Source organism: Hippocampus bargibanti, linkage group LG01 (assembly GCF_051943395.1).
Source record: "Hippocampus bargibanti isolate YZ-2025 linkage group LG01, ASM5194339v1, whole genome shotgun sequence".
Taxonomy (NCBI): Eukaryota; Metazoa; Chordata; class Actinopteri; order Syngnathiformes; family Syngnathidae; genus Hippocampus; species Hippocampus bargibanti.
This window is the reverse complement of record NC_142734.1, coordinates 31096702-31113718: the sequence shown is the minus strand read 5'-3', so window position 1 is coordinate 31113718 and position 17017 is coordinate 31096702. Positions and strand designations below refer to the sequence as shown.

The 17017-nt window shown below is 39.8% G+C and overlaps 1 protein-coding gene across 1 annotated transcript in view; it reads right to left on the bottom strand.

The window, feature by feature from the left end:
• pex14 (peroxisomal biogenesis factor 14) overlaps positions 1-17017 on the bottom strand; it is a 52327-nt gene that overhangs the window by 2377 nt on the left and 32933 nt on the right. The window contains exons 4-7 of the mRNA XM_089010365.1: positions 16739-16864; positions 14492-14577; positions 11227-11329; positions 7974-8071 (exon numbers count right to left, since the gene is read on the bottom strand). Coding sequence (XP_088866491.1) covers positions 7974-8071; positions 11227-11329; positions 14492-14577; positions 16739-16864 — 413 coding nt within the window. The remainder of the gene's footprint in view (positions 1-7973; positions 8072-11226; positions 11330-14491; positions 14578-16738; positions 16865-17017) is intronic.

The following is a 17017-nucleotide window of genomic DNA, read 5'->3' as shown; positions in this document are numbered from 1 at the left end:
GCCCCGTAGCAAGAATCATGCTGTTTTAATCAAAATGTACCTACTATCCATGAAAATAACACCAATTGTTTTAAATCATGCTTTATCTTGAACTATGGGTATGTTCAGGAGCACTCAGCACTTTGTCAGATCAATGTAAGAATTAATATATATATATATATATATATATATATATATATATATATTGCTTGTGCGAGAAGAGATGACGGTGAGGATACTCAAGCGAGAAGAGGCAAAGTCATGGGGAAACTCAACTAAAAGCGTAATTAAGTCTCTCCTAAGTCACTAGAGGACGCTTGTTAGGAATCGTGGACCCCTTATCAGGGAAAGAGTGATAATTTGGACTCTATCGCTTGTAATTAAATCTAAGAGAAATTAATTGAATCACAACTGAAAGGGATCACGCTCATTTACTGTGCCAGGAGGAGGCCAAAGGAGGATAATAAATAAATAAATAAATAAAATACAAGAGCTTAAAGAAAAGGTGGAGATGAGATGCATTTTCTCAGTGGTGATGGTGGTTAATCGGCAACGGAACCTTGCTGATAAATGAGCCATGATTTCGAGCACTTCTATTGGGAGCCAACAGACAACATTTTTACTACATTCGAACTCGCTTCACCCCTTTCTCTTCCCATGGTATCACTATTTTCATTCCTTCATATTCATTTCGTAGATCAATGGCCTTATGGACTGAGTTAAGATTCGTAACCATGGAGCCAAAGTTGGACGGCCAGTGTCGCAAAATCATTTACATCTTGTACCTGTGGGCTGCGAGGCATTATATTTGATCAATTAAAAACAAATTAGCCGCCGCTCTTCCCAAGGAGATGCTCTGTTACAATTAGCTTCGTGCCGACCTGCGCAGAGAAGTGGAGAGTGAGAGGTGAAAAAAAAAAGGATGTGAACCTTTATTCTTGTGATTCAGATGAAGGTGAGACATTAGTTCATGATCAATCAACATTCTTTTTTTCTTTTCTCTTTGCAGGGACAACTGTGACACTAAGAGGACGAGTGCTCGAAACAAGGCTCTATTCTTGGCCTCTTGTAAAAAAATAGAGGAATGGTGAAAAGTAAAAATAACTTTATTTAGTCGATTATGACTCGCCGTGAGCCAAATGTGAGTCCCAAGGTGAGTACATTGGTTTATATCACTTCATATAAAGGCAAAAAAAAGAAAAAAGAAAGGCTCAACAAGGAAACTTTTAACCTCTTGCTCCATAACACGTATCATCTTACATCGATGCTGTCGAGCAACACAATCTCTTGACATGTCTTATTAAATTTAAGGAAACCTCATCAAATGTCGAGCCCGTGCTGAATTTCAGCTTTGAAATACATTATGTTAGCCGGTACACACACGTGTGTGTGGAACTTCAGTGTTAAGTGCTTAGCTGCATCTAAGTGTTGGCGTATCAATGTCCACTGAGACTGAAAGTGCGCTCAACCTCAAGTGCTGACATGTCTTACACGCCGCAGAAGCTTGTAAGATCGGATGCTTGCACAAAATGCTGATCAAGGTAATTATCATCCAATCATCCAGTCCAAGGCAACAACAGTAAAAACACCTTTGGAAATGGTGTGCAAATGCCGTATTTTCTGGTGTTTAAAACACACCCAAACGCCTTCATTTTGTTCAAAAGATGATCCTGTGCCTTATACGAAGGTGCACCTTATATATGAAGTCATATTGAGCCGCAACAGGTATCACAACTACTATCAGCAGCCATGACTCCATTTCCCCCTGTAGAAGAAGCCATGCCTTACCCCTGTCTCCACAGTCGCACCTGATAATGTGGTGTGCCTTATATTTGGAAAACTTATAAAATATATATTTTGATATTATATTTGGAAAACGGTTTTTGATGGTGCGCCTTATATATAGAAAAAGTTTGAAAATACACCATTCATTGGCGGTACTCCTTTGCGCCTTATACACTGGAAAATACGGTGTGTGTGTGTGTGCGCGCATGCGTGTGTGTGTGTGTGTGTGTGTGTGTGTGTGTGTGTGTGTGTGCGTGTGTGTGTGTGTGTGTGTATATATATATATATTTGTTCTTATCTAGTTGATGTGTTTGGTGTCTTAATTTTCCCTCCCATATAGGTAAAAAAGATACATATATTTGTTTTTTCAAGCAAGTCATGTTCATGAAAATAAGTTTCCTTTGTGCCAAAGGAACATTGATGATTTTTAGCGCCGCAAGGAAAATCCCAATAAACAAGTTTCAATTATGCCCATCATATTTATAAATACTATACATTAAGAGCTCAATGTCAGACGTGTTATTTTTACATCAATGACTATTGAAATCAGAAAGCCATTAATAGTCCCACATTGGGGAAATTTGCTCATTATTATTACATATGTATGTATTTTTACAAGTCACCGATACTAGCCCTACAAGGCAACATTCAGCCAATTTGTGACTTCATCATGGAGATGACATTATGCAAATGAGACTGTTTCGCTCTAGCCAACTCCCTGGAAAGCAGGTGCAGGGCTCTGTGGCATCTGTGAGGGCTTACCAGGGGATCATTTTAATAAAATTATTATTATTATTATTATTATTATTATTATTAATAATAATAATAATAATACATTTCTTTGTAAGCGCCTTTCAAAACTGTCAAGGACACTTTACATTCACAGGATATTTTTTTCTGCAGGTGAGCATCGGCAGCCACTTTTACTTTTACTGTGTACTCATCTTGCTGAGCATATGGTAAAAAAATAAAAATAAATAATAAATAAATAAATAGGTAAACAAATAGATAAATAAATAAATATAACAATTACAAAATTATAAATAAATAATCAAACAAACAATTATATAAATAGATAGATAGATAAATAAATAAGTAAAAACTATCACAACATGTGAAAAAGTTGAGGTGCATGTTTAATTCACCAGTACTTTGCACATTGTGGTTTAAACAGTGTCAATACGACGTAGTAAATTAGACATTTCCCCAGCTAAGTATTTGCGAAGACGAAAATAGATGAAACACTTTGCATTTCATTGCTAGAAAATAAGACATATCAACTGTAGCGGCACTCAAGGACAAGAGCTCATCTGGCTTAATGAAGATAAACGCCTCTGGGCCATTAGTGAAAATATCTTTAACATGCCTTGTTTAAGAGTGTCTGAAGGCAAACAAATTCAGTTCCTCTGCCAGCAGACGCTACATTTTCAAGTAACACATGCAGATTTATGATTGAATAAGTTTCAAAAGGGAAGTGCCCAGAGGAGACTTTTTGAGTGGAAACACTGGTAGACTACCACGGCGCAATTGATTTCACTCCATTTATGCTATTTCCCACTGGCGGTTCGTCTAACACGAGATAGGAGGCGCTTTCTAATCTTCGACGCTGTACCCGCTAATAAAGGGAACGATCAGTGAGTTGAGACGGCGGGGCAAACATGGTTAACAGGCAGATTTGTAATGATAATGGGGCAAAAATATGTTGAGCATCGGGGATGAATCACCCAGAGGCAAATCTATACTTACGCTTTAGGCTGTTGCGATACAGTAAATGAAACAAGACAAAACCGGGGGGGGGGGGGGGGGGGGGCTAAACAATCACATGAATTGAAATGTGTATCGAAAGTGGCCAATTCTGATTTAATGCTCACATTCCTGTTTAGAGCTGTCGAAAACAACGCGGACACATTCCGCAATGGAGTACACACATGGCGATAAAAATATCAGCCTGGAGGAACAGCAGTCAAAATGTGAGTCTTTTTTTTATGACAATTCAATGATGGCCTGACTGACACTCAGCAAAATGGATGTGGAAATTTTCTTTATTTATTTTTTTACATACTTCCCCAACCTCCTCCTCAAATTCTTTGAAAAATCCGGAAAAACTGTCAATATATAATTACCACAAAAATGTTTGGGAAAAAAAACTGAAATTACAATATTCTTAACTCATTCACTGCCAGATGATGTGCAAAAATGTGTCCACTCATGGCAAGGTTTTTGTCATTTTCACTCAAAATGCAAGACCCACAGAATATTGAGTGTTAGGACTCCATAAACATTCAATGCTGCAATGCAACCTTAGACTCTATGCTTTCATCCGAAAAAAAAATAGTTCATTGCTAAGTTACATGGCTCTGGAGATTATCTGAGCTTGAAATGGGGGTGTCTGAACAAAATACAATACAATACAATACAATATATACATATTGATTTATATAGTGTTTTAACAACAGCTTTTATCAACATGCTGCCCCCTCATGGAAGGGAAAACATTGCCAGAGGTCTGACCAGCGCTTTATCAGCACCCCGCACAAGATAAAACCAAAACCAGAGCAAATTCGGGAATGGCGCTCCACGGCACGCTTTTCAATTCCCAAATGAATTTGGGAATAATGGAAGCGAATGAGTTCATTGCAAATCCTCCGGTGCTGAACCACAAGTGACGGTATATCGCACACATGTCAAAGTCAAAGCACACCCAGCCAACCTCCATCCACCAAATGCTTGCAAAAGTCTGCATGTAAACCACAATAACAGTCATTATTTTTGAATTCCGATTTGAACGGTGTCATTTCAACGATGTACTTTTGTGTAAACCCAACCACTGTACTTGTCATTTTTTTTTAAGTTTCCAGCTGAGGGTCACAACCTGCACTCTACAAACGAGTGCCTTCCAAACGACATGAAATGTTTACTTAGCAGTCGAGGAAACCAGAGGCTCAATGTGTTTTGGCTTAAAGGCACCATTTCCATGTTGTGAGGTATAATCGCTAAGCGTGGCACACTTTGAGGGGCGGGGGTGAAGCAAAGCCTTCAAACCGCAAATGGTAAATAAGAAGTCGTTCGCCAACGCAAACATGTGTTTCTCATTTTCAATCCTGGACCTGAAAACAATTTCCAAATTTCCTCCACGGCCAAGAATTCTTCCCTGTGCAACCGACTCGCGGGGAAAATTGAAGCTCGACGGTGTAACGATAAAGCTGAGTTTACGATTTGTTTAATGGGTATTTTGATGTGAAATATACTTTTTATACACCGCTGCTCTCCAACAAGGTACTCGCGGCAAATGAAGTCGACACATTTTAATGCAATATGCAAGCTGAAAATGATAAATGAAAATGGGAGAAAAACATTTCTCTGTTGCACCTGTGATGTGGTTGCCGCTTATTATCGCCTCTATTTTATCAGCAGGATTCCACTTCGGGGAGAATTGCCATTAATAAAGAGTGGCACAGGCAGGAAAGCAGAGTCGTGTTAAATTTTAGTTATTTTACGTGGACTTATACAAATTTTAATACAAATCCCACACCCAATTGAAAAACAGATTTCTGCTATTGTGAATGACAGAGGAAGAATTTATAAAATAGCACAAAGCGAGCTACAAATCTTTAAATCAATCTCATCCCGGAGAGGCACTTGTACACCCCCCCCACCCACCTTTGTTTGAGCTGAAACAGATGTGTCCACATATGTTTCCCTGTGATATCCAGATGCTTGCCATGTGCTTAACAAGCTGTGCATATAAAACATTGTCTAAGATTGTCTACTTCCAAGACACGGAGATCATAACGTAAATTACGGGCCGCGTTATAAAACCAGCGAGTAACGTTATGTGCCGGCACATCACTTTTTAGAACGCAACTACTTCATCTAAACACTTAAAATTCCAAAAAGATTACCAACACTGTCTATAAAATCAAAGCAAAGACAAACGATACTATGGCTTAACATTATGGCCTCATAATGAGATGAACCATACTGGTGTTGCATAGCTTGAGCGCCGAAGATAAACTGCATAATAAGGCTGTCTATCTCGACCAGTTATGAGCAAGGGCGGCCCAGGAAGTTTTAGTGCGTAAAAGCCTGGAGAAAACTCGTTGCTTCTCTCCTAATCAATCTGGAGAGGTCATCTGAGCACCTTTACTGGGCTCCTTTGCAATTTCAAAGTTATTGCCCGGCCGACACATCATCACGGTGAAGACATTTTAAGATTACAGGAAAACCTTTACAGTACCATCTTGCTTTGTTATGTCGTCTCACGCTGATTAGGATTTTCTTTTATTGACTGAAATTATATGACGGGGGAAGATCAGGGAGTTGAGTGACAGTGGTTTGCACTATGACACAGAAATGTGGCTTTAAAACAGAAATGTGGTTTAAAACATGAAATAAATAAATACATACACAAACAAACAAACAAATAAAAAAATACATAAATAAATAAAGTGATTCATTAATTGATTGATTAACTCCTTCACTGCCAATAAAGCGCTTATCAGACCTCTGGTAATGTTTTTTCCCTTCCACGAGGGGGCACAATTTCCATGTTTTCCATGTTAGTGGTTGCGTGAACGCTGGGGCGTGTGGCTACCGCTGCTCTGTGTGACTGTAAAGTGTTCTTGAGAGTTTTGAAAGGCGCTTATAAATGAAAAGTATTATTATTATTATTATTATTATTATTATATTATTATTATTATTATTATTATTATTATTATTATATATAAACCAATACATATGTATTGCATTGTATTTTAGATAGCCGTCTCATTTCAACTTTACGTAACTCCAGATCATGGATGAAAAAGTGTCTTCAGGCATCATTACTTCTTTGAAGGTGTCGGACATTTTGCTCATCATCCAAAGAGTTTCGTCAGCAAACTAAAGTTGTGCTGGTAACTCTGGCCCTATATACAGTATATCCCTAATGGACAGAGATGGCGGTGCCAGACCTCTGTGCTGATAGGTCCCTGTTCTAAGGTTGGGGGAGCAGTGGACTACTCCCTGAAGCTAATCTGATTACTTCTTTTGTTCTGTCAAAGAAGTATACATGACGCCTGAAGAAACCTTTTCATCGATGGACCATTCTTGTACGACTGAGAGCCTACACAGACATACAACTCCATACCCATATAATTTAGGAATATTGTTTTTTTTCTGATGAAAGAACAGATTCTACGGTTCTAAGGCTGTATTGAATGTTTATGTAGTCCTAAAACTCAATACTCTGTGGGTCCTGGAATTCAAGGGACAATGGCAAAAACCCCGGCACTGGAGTGGACACATTTTAAATTCCCGAATAAATATGTGAATGACAGTGAATGAGTTAAAGAAAATTAAGGCTTTTGGATGTGCCTTACACACTGGAAAATACGGTACTAATCATAGGTTACAAGGACTGGGTCCACCCCGTGTGAGAGTGAAAATTCATAAAAGTATGATGAAGTGCCAAAATCTACTTTTGACATTATTTGCAATCATAAATACGTTAAAACTAGAATTATTCACTACTTGTTTTTAGAAAATAGTGAACATACTGAGATGATTGTCACAGTGTATAGCAAAATTCGGTCACCTCAGGAAAAGAAACGCAATCCTGCAATAAAATGGCAATACACATTACAGACCGTGATAACTATTCATTTTTCCTGAAAAAATACAAATAAAAAATGCTTAAACACAGCACCCATTAAACACAGTCTCCAGTGGGCTTCTGGCTAGCAAATTTGAAGCCGTAAGTGATTTGTCTTTTCTGGTCTATTGTCATGTAATTGAGGACTGTATTACTCTCTGTTGTCCGTTTTATGATGTCTTACCTCATTGGTTCTTAAGCCTGTTTTTGTGGTCGAAACTGGCCTTGGGTCTGAAAACTAGCAAATATGCTACACTGTTCATTCTTTGTGTTGATTCCTATGCACTGTCCCAATGAAATAAATAATAAAATGATGAAATGATAAAATAGTAAAATAATATAATAATGAAATAGTGAAATAGTAAAATAGTAAAGTAATAAAGTAATAAAGTAACAACGTAATAAAGTAATGAAATAATGAAACAATAAAACAATCAGGTAATGAGGTAATGATGTAATGAAGTAATGAAATAATGAAATAATAAAATAATAAAATGATAAAATAATAACATGAATGAATGAACGAATGAACGAATGAATGAATGAATGAAATGATGACGACGGGGGAGGCAACTACCTCTGCTGCAGTCATTTCCTGGGAGAGCTCTTGGATTTTCTGCTGTTGTTGGACAAGGAGTTCCTGGAGAGACGACATGGTCTGCTGTAGCTGTCCGACTGATAGCCCAAGGACGGGTGAAAAAAAGACAAGTAATAATTGATAAAATAATAAATACAAAATAAAAATAACATAATTTGAAACAACAAATATGACAGAAATTCTACATCGTTCGCGTCGACCAAGAATGAATAATAAAAAAAATACATCAACTAAACACAGATGAGAAGAACTATCATTAAAGGCAATAGCCAACTGCTATTTGGTCAGTCACTGTGGGTTGCACAAAGGATGTAGATATTAATCTCTAGTGTCTGAACTTAAATCAAATAACCGTCTCTAACCTTCCATTATCCACCCAGACACTTGCCTTCTAATGCATCTTAAATCCTCAAACGATCAACAAAGAAAAAAAACAAGGCTCTCATTTAGCAGGAGCCTGCCAGACAAAACGCCCTCCCCCTATTCCGAATACATATTGTTCTTTCTTTTCCATTGACTTTGAAGATTGAATTAGTTCAAGTGTTGGTGTTGGATGTGGGTGTATGATTTCAAATAAGAACGGGCACCAGTTTGTTGCCCCCTGCTTCCAGTCATGCATGTATTAGCAAACAATGCATTAAGTTTCCCCCGAGCTGATTATATTATAGAAAACCAATAAACATTCATATAAATCACGGGCGTGTAAAGTGTTAAATCAAGGCTAATGGAATTAACATCAACAGTTATTGTGGCGGTCCACTGCTGAGGTTTTCGGGCCAATGCGTAGATCTGCAGCCGGCTGGGTGGGATGGATGCATAGAACATAAATGTAGACTTGGACAAAAGCTTGTGGGAGATTTTGTGAGGTAGAAAACCGACACAGACAAAATATTTGATAATTCAAAGAGCCTGCACGTGTATTTAAAATGGTTAGGGTGGTGTTGAATATATGTAAGTAGATGACATGTTTGATCTTTTCCACGCTTTGCAAAAATGAACAAAATAGAAGTTTGAGCGGGGTGTCCGCTGCCAAAAACCCAAAGATTGAAAACGCCTACTCCGTTTGGGATTCTGAACGTGACCAAACTCTCTGAGGGTTGGAATAAATGTTAATGCGCTAGCCCTCTTAAAAAAGGTGCCACTAAAGGAAGTGCACACTAAATCAAGGGCTGCCCTTTTGGTTTCTAATGACGCGTTACTGCACAATCACTTCTCCATACGAGCAAGTCAGTCCACTAGACTGTCCTGCTGACTTCTGAATGAGCGCTGGCCCAGTTTTTTCCAACAACGCGTCCACAATGCAAGCTTCTACTCCTTTGTACTGACAAAAATGCATAATACCTTATCTCTAGTCATCACAGTCACCAAGCCAAGAATAATGAAGTCAATGACTTTGGCAAAGCATGAATCGGACGGCAGCTGTAGCTAGGACTCACACGTGTGAAAGATGAGACGCGACGATATCTGAAGCTTGCAGCTGGCGTATGGAGGGTTCATGTTGTCCTTTCAGTAAATTATTCAGTAAATACCTCAATATAATGTACACTACTTATGTCCAAGCCAATGGCCAGCTGGTCATCAATATGGTGGCCCAAAAACGCAAGGTGCCCAAAACAGCCGCGCAATTCCATTACAGCCTCAGCGCACTGAAGTTGTTCCAAGATCCATTCATTAATTGTCTTTGTGAAGTTGCGGGGCAAATCATAATGGGAGTCATTGCCCCTACTCGCGAGCTGGCGCTGCCAAGAGAGACTAATGTAGTCCGCCCTTCAACTCCATACATCACCTTGTTGCACTCGGGACTTGAGAAACATATGAACTTTAACAAAAGGAGGGTGGTAGGTGGGGTTTGAGCAATTGGCAGCGGCAAGACAACCGGATGCTATTATTCAGTATAAGCGAGCGAGAGGTCTATGCGCACCAAGCAAAGGCATAGTAATTGCCAAATCCCCATTCCAATTGTGGATGACAACAATAGCCGCTTGACTACTGCTAGTCAAAGCAAATGACTTCCAAAACATGCTGCGGAAGAAAGTGCTAGTATTATTTACACAACGAGAGTCTCATCGATCGAGTGCATAAAGAGCACAAGAATCACAGAAGCGCTTTGGACACAACAATTCACAATGAGCGAGTTGGTCAAATAGTCAAACTTCGGTTTTAGACCATAATTTGTTCCAGAATCCTGTTCGAAAACTGATTTGGTCAAAAACCGAAAACAATAATCAATAGCTGCCTTTTTTATCGTGATTGAACAATACAAACACGCCAGTTCACAATGGAACGCTACACAAGGTTATGCGCTCCCCCGCAGCCTGAGCTACATAGCACATGGGCTATTTGGTTGCATTCTGGCGGCTTGGCAGGAGGTTTTCATCTATGTGTGCTTATCTGTGGCTGGGGACAGCCTCTGCATTTTTGTTATTTGCTGGGCCATCTACGAAGGCTGCAGAAGAGGCGACCTGTTCGAGGTTTGAATGAATTAATTCAATTTCCATTCATTTCAATGGTAAAAACTGCTTTGGTTTACAAACATTGATGTGTGCAAAACGACAACCTATTAAGTTGAACCGAGGAGAGACGAGTAGGTACCATTACTCGAAGAGGGGCACAGAGTCGAAGCTTTGACTATTATTTACACCATCCTGGATTTTTAATTATATTGACGAAGAGCAAGGGACGCATCTCTCGCGCTCTCTGCTCATCTGACAGTTAGCTTGCGATTCCTCAGCTGTCCAACACGTGAGCCGCACCTGTCACTGTGTACTTAATCACCCACAAGGGCCGAGGCTGTGCTCGGTCGCCACACAGCGCCACGCTGCGTGCACATCCAACCAACACGCACAAGAGGAAAACAGCAAATTAAAAACGAACGTTCTCGCCACCTACGGGGGGGCACAGCGTGGCTGATGATGATGGCGGCGAAGCAATGGATAGGTGCAGCGATGGAAGAGGGATGGAAGGTGGGGGGTTGGTGAGAGAAGGTGGGTGGGGGACGTGGGGGGGAAAGTTGTCATTTCCCGACTCCTCATTAATATTCTGAGGTTAAGAGCTTTTCAGCGAAACGTAATTAATTGAGCCCGAGCCTGACAGTAAACAAGCAATTTCAAATTAAAGCAAAATGACAGCAGCATCATTTGTTAAAAATGTGCAGGGGCCCCCAATTTTGGCAACAGATAAATGAGGGAAAATGTTAAGGAGGGAGAAAACTGATGAAGATATTAATCTTCACCTGTCTGTGTCAGCGTGCCACTCATCGCCACGATGTTGCTCTCCATCTTCTGCAGATGCTTCTTGTCCTCTTGACTGTCCATAATGAGGGGAAGGATGTATTTCTGCAATTAAAAGCGTGACACAATATGAGACTGCTCTCTCTGGTGGCAAGTGGAAGAAAGATGAGTCGGAAAAAGTGCCACCAAGACGTGGCAGTGGAGGGTCAAAGACATTGTTTTATTGGACTTGTGTATCATTGTGTAAACCGGGTCTGATTAAGTGCACGTTTCTGTGTCCGAGCAAGTAATTCAAGTATCGGGTGTTGAAGCCATTAGTAGATTAGAAAATGGTTTCACAGCTGTTGTTATTATTGCTTTAACGTGTTCGTAATCTATCAAACTAGTTCCACAGTGAAGTTGGAGGATTTGATTTAACGTTGTCAATTATTTAAGACTTAGATTCATTCCAATTTCATTTACATGTGTTTTCTAATAAGTCAAGTAAAATTATGACGTCCAAAAAATAAATAAATAATTACATTTATCAGTTGAATTGTAATGACAATAATGATAAGATGGGACCAAGAAAACCTTCTGAAACATTGACCAAATCAAGAAAAGTCCACAAAATAAACATAATGACCGGTAAAGCTAGACATGCATTTACTGATTACTCAGTGAGAAATAAAATAAACCATTTATCCCCTGAAAAAGTTGAGGTTATGCACATGCTCAACAATTGAAAAAAAATTATGGATTCATCGAACATTTGATCACCAAAAAGTTTTGATTTGAAATGGCCCAAAACTGTTTTTTCTCTATTTCAAATGAAAAATTCAAAGATGAGATCAGCAAAAATTACACTCAACAGCTGTAGCCAACAAGATAGCCGTGCGGCCGTCAAACATTGTCGGCCGCACAGAGGCCATGTGTTACGTGGAAGTTAAAAAAAATGTCCCAGCAAGGATCAGACGACATGTGTAGGGGATAAATCCACGTTTGCATGTGAATCTTGAAGAAAACAAGCCTTGCAGCTCTGTGTTTGTGACTGGCTGTCCAGCTAGCTCGCTGGCTGGCTGTCTGGCTAGCTAGCTAGCTGGCGTGGCGGCTAAATAGCAGCTGCTCCTCTTGACATTACTAATAATCACCTCCACATAAGACAATAAGGAAAAGAATACTTTTCCTGATTACTTTTTGAAAACTGATTAACTATCATGAAAACATTTTTTTTACTTCAAGATGGCACAAAAGTGTCTGCCTTTACAGCAGCGCCTATGTTTTTTTTCTCTTTATACTTTTTCATCTCCTCTTATATTCTTAACTTTGCTGGTGTGAATTTTTCCACTGAGACTAATCAAGGTTCATCTCATCTAATCTAATCGAATCTAATCTAATCTATTGTTTAGTGTCTTTCTGAATTTGTGAGTTTGTGGCTGGCCAAGATGCAAATATTCCAGTCAAAATCTAAAAGTCCTTGACAAAATATCCAGAACGTTCCTGTCCCTTTCAATCTCTTGGTTTTCAGACTTGAGTTCTTCATTTTCGGCTTGCGATTTCACCATAGAATTTTAAGTGTATCTTTGGAGGAGTACCTCCTTTCACAGTCAATTTGAAGGCGGAAGTATACGCCGAAACATGTCAGGTAATCAAACACCTAAAATACACTGTAAGAAAATAATCTGGTTTAAATTTGGTGACAGTTTTGTGCCTAGCTCACCTGACACCAGACGACAGCAGCACAGGTAATACACACTTTTTGGGGGAGGCGAGGGTTGAATGTCAACACGTGGTATCTAATAAATAGGTTGCTGTGACGGAGGTGTTTCCAAGGTGCACAATAACAAAGTATGGGCAGACGGCAGGACATATGGTGCGACTGGCGCAATGCTCTTGTGACATGGCAGCAACCTGTGCCGTCCCACCAGGAGATCCCAACAACACTCTGGTGACTGGGGGACTGGCGAACCCAGCGCTGGGGAAACTGAAAACTGCTCACACTTGATTCTTGCAAGCCAAATTCTCTTGAAAAAGAAAGCAAATTACTCGTTGATATGAAAGTGGTGAGAATCAAGTTGAAATAATAGGAAATATGCAAAAGTTCATATTTTATTTTTAATTTAAAACAGATTCTTTCTTTCTTTGACTCCGACGAAGGCGGAAGTATACGTCGAAACATGTCAGATATTTGAAACACCTACAATACGCTGTCTGTAAGAAAAGAATCTGTTTAAAATTAGATATCAAGTAGACATGATGAACTTAATACAACTATTATGCAAAAGTTCATATTTGGTTGTGTCGTGTGCGCCCGTCCACTTCATAAGGAAACCGGTGTGTCATCAAGCACAATTTTACATGGTAAAACTTCAGTCCAGCTCCAAAGTGTAATGGCCTCCATGTCCCACTCAGACTGCTACCACAGTGACAACTACTGCGGGATTCAACGCACTGAGGAAAAGGGGCCCCAAGAGCTCATGTTCAAGTGCTGTTAAAACGCATACAAACCAGGCTGATTAATTTCAGATGATCAGATGCCAAAAACGTTAGTCACAAAACCTTTCAAATAGAAAAACAAAAATAGTCAAATAAAGGATATAATGATAGTCTGATTTGACATGAAGCAGGATGACTTTAACTCATTTGCTGCCATTCCCGAATTTATTCGGGAAATGAAAAGTGTGACATGGGGTGCCATTCATGCATTTATTCGAGTTTTGTTTTTTCTTGTGGGGGTTGCCGATAAAGCTCTAGTCAGACCTCTGTGTTTTGTTCCAGCTTCAGCTGTTGTTAAAGCACTACATGAATCAATATGTATGTATTGTATTGTATTTTTGTACAGCAGCCCCCATTTCAAATAACTCAGGTAACTCCAGCCCGATATAATTTAGGAATTAACTCTTTCTTTCTGATGAAAGAAGAGAGTCTTAGGTTTCTTCGCTGAATTGAATGTTTATGGAGTCCTAAAACTCAATATTCAGTGGGTCCTGCAATTTGAGTGAAAATGACAAAAACCCTGGCGTTGGAGTGGACACATTTCTGGACATCATCTGGCAGTGAATGAGTTAAGGAGTAAACAGAGCAAAGATATACGCTGCAGAGAAGGTGACTATTGTAATAGTAATATTTATCAAATTGATAAACTGGCCACCAATTGAAATTTATTCTCAAAAACACACCACTGACAGAACGATGCGCATAAAACACAACATGTTAACCACTCAGGAAAAAAAACAAGTATGCATAGCTGGTTCGATAACTGTCAAAAAGGGCTGTGGCCTACTGCACCTTGTAAAGATGATGACAGCCGTAGGCGATGCCCACCATCATGATGGCAAAAGCACCATAGTCTCTCCATCTGTAGCCTTTTGAACCTTGCCAACAGGATAAAATAAATTACACGTCGATAGGAGAATTGCATACTGAAAGTAACATTTAGCAGCCACTATTTGAGACCTGAGTAAAATATTTCACTCTTCGATAAGGTGCAACACACCCAACACCAACACATGATGTAATCTGTTAGTTAATCCGCAAATCAGCACCACCCATTTTAGAATCTTTGTAAATAAAGCCTGTGGTGGATAATGAAAAAAAAATGTTTAAAATGGCCGCCAATATGAACATACATAATTTGCAATAGAAAGAATAGTGATTTTCTTGCGGTCGTAGTTCACAAAAATTTGGCATTCGGAGAGGAGGTGAGTAAAGTTTTGTGCGGTAAAACTGAATTTAGTCATTTGTTAAAGTGCAGCTGAGTGACAGATATTGGCCAAGTATGTCAATGTTTAAGCTGTCATGAGGGCCAAGTGTCTGTCAAACTGGAAATTCCCCAGACGAGAAAAAGCAGTGAACTGTAAAAGTCATTACACAACTCTATCAACAAAACAGGTCTTGTTGATACAGTTGTTTTTTTACATTCGGTGATGCTCTAATGAAAGCAGCAGTTTCATTTGACTTCATGTGACATTTTTGACTGGCTTCCTATGATTTGGCAATCAAATCAAATGAAAAATCGACTGTGATATTGGACATGTTATATAATTTCAAGGTGAATGGTGTTCGTTTCCTACCAAGGGCATGTTTTATCGTTGCCGTGGCATTCAAGGGATGAACCTATAACCTTCCCTCTCAAAAATCTTTGAATCATTCCCCAACATTTATATGGTAACCACATAAATTTGGGTTTTCATCAACATTATAGCTGCGATAGACTGTCACCTGTCCCACAATACTGTGCTTCTGAAAGGCCTCAGAGTCCTTGGTATAGGTGGCTGACCCTGGAGAAGACTCACTGCATCACATCAGGTCTTCATCGGCTCGCCCTCCCCCTTTGGACCTTTCGACTTTCTCTGTGCCTTCCCTTTTTTTCTGATAGCACTTCCACGCTGCTGTCTTCCTTTTTTTTTTCATTTGGTCACTTAAGCTGGGGAACAGTGGACTCCATCCCCCGGTTTTCCAATCTCCACTCAAATTTATTGGGTTCAGTGGAGGCCTTCCTGTCCTTCTACCACATGGAAATAGAGATCAAAGTATCCATTACGTGGACAGAGATGGATGCGGGTCTACGTGTACGGTCTCTATGACAAGGACATCAAAGGGAGGTGGCCCTCTCTTTTCGGCATGACCCCCCCCCCCCTAATACAAGAATTCTCGCTCTCACTTCATTATGCAGCTTCCTCATAGCCATTTTGATATAACCCCCCCAAACCTACCCCACTATGGACAGAGAGCCACGAGTCCCCCTAACTACACGGCCATCCCATCAACATCACTTTCATTACAAAACATGAGTTGTCGGGGGAGTCAAGGACAGGGTGGTAATAAATGAGGGTGGAATACATCCAGAATCATTGTCATATGGGTTAAGCATAACGCAGACTTCATTCTGCATTGGTAAATCAGTGGACGGCACATATAACCCCACAAGGTAATAAGCACACACACGTTGCCCTGTGGGGTCTTGCCACGGTGGAACTGTTTGGCAAGGGCAGATGTCATGGGGCGGCGTAGCACAATACCATATAGCACAAATCTGAAATAGCTATCAAGGATATTGCTCAAACACATGGAAAAATGCTGAAAAATAAATCAGGGGAGTCGTCTGATGAACTAGAAGAGAGTCGAGTAAAGCACAGTCCAAAAAAGTGTTTCTTCCCCTCCACATATTACATATAGAATGCATAACAAATTAATGAAGAACTAGTTTTCAAATTTGAAGTCAATAGTAATGACTGTCATTGTGGTTTGCATGGGAAAGTTTGAAATTTTGGTTCAGACTTTCGCAAGCATCAAATTTGATTTGCTTTCGCGGGTCGAATAAAATGAGGTGGCAGGAACGATTTGGCCCCCGGGCCTTGACTTTGACACCCCAGCTTGGTAGTATCTAGCCAAAATCATTACAATGAAACTTTTTGTCTTCAACGTTCAAAAAAGAAGAAAAAAAAACTAAATTAAATAAACAAGCATATTAACTTTCCACGTTCTGTACACAATTATGCCATTATGAAGCACAATAATGAGTCGCAAACTCACCGTGTGGAACAGCGGCGAAGTGAGAAGAGTCAAGAGGTTGCGGTAGGCCTCCAGCTCTCAAAGGCAAGACCTCTTCTGTGCTGCCCGAACGTCGAATAGCCAACTCAACCTCCTCATCCGTCAAGCCTGCAATCAATTATGACATTTAAAAAACTCCCGGGGTTTTGGTGACTTACAGTAGACGTTGACAACAAAATGGCTCCTTTGCTATCATAATACATACATTAAAACTTTCAATTGTCCTGAATATGAACTTGTTCGATCGCCGCAACTGTATGT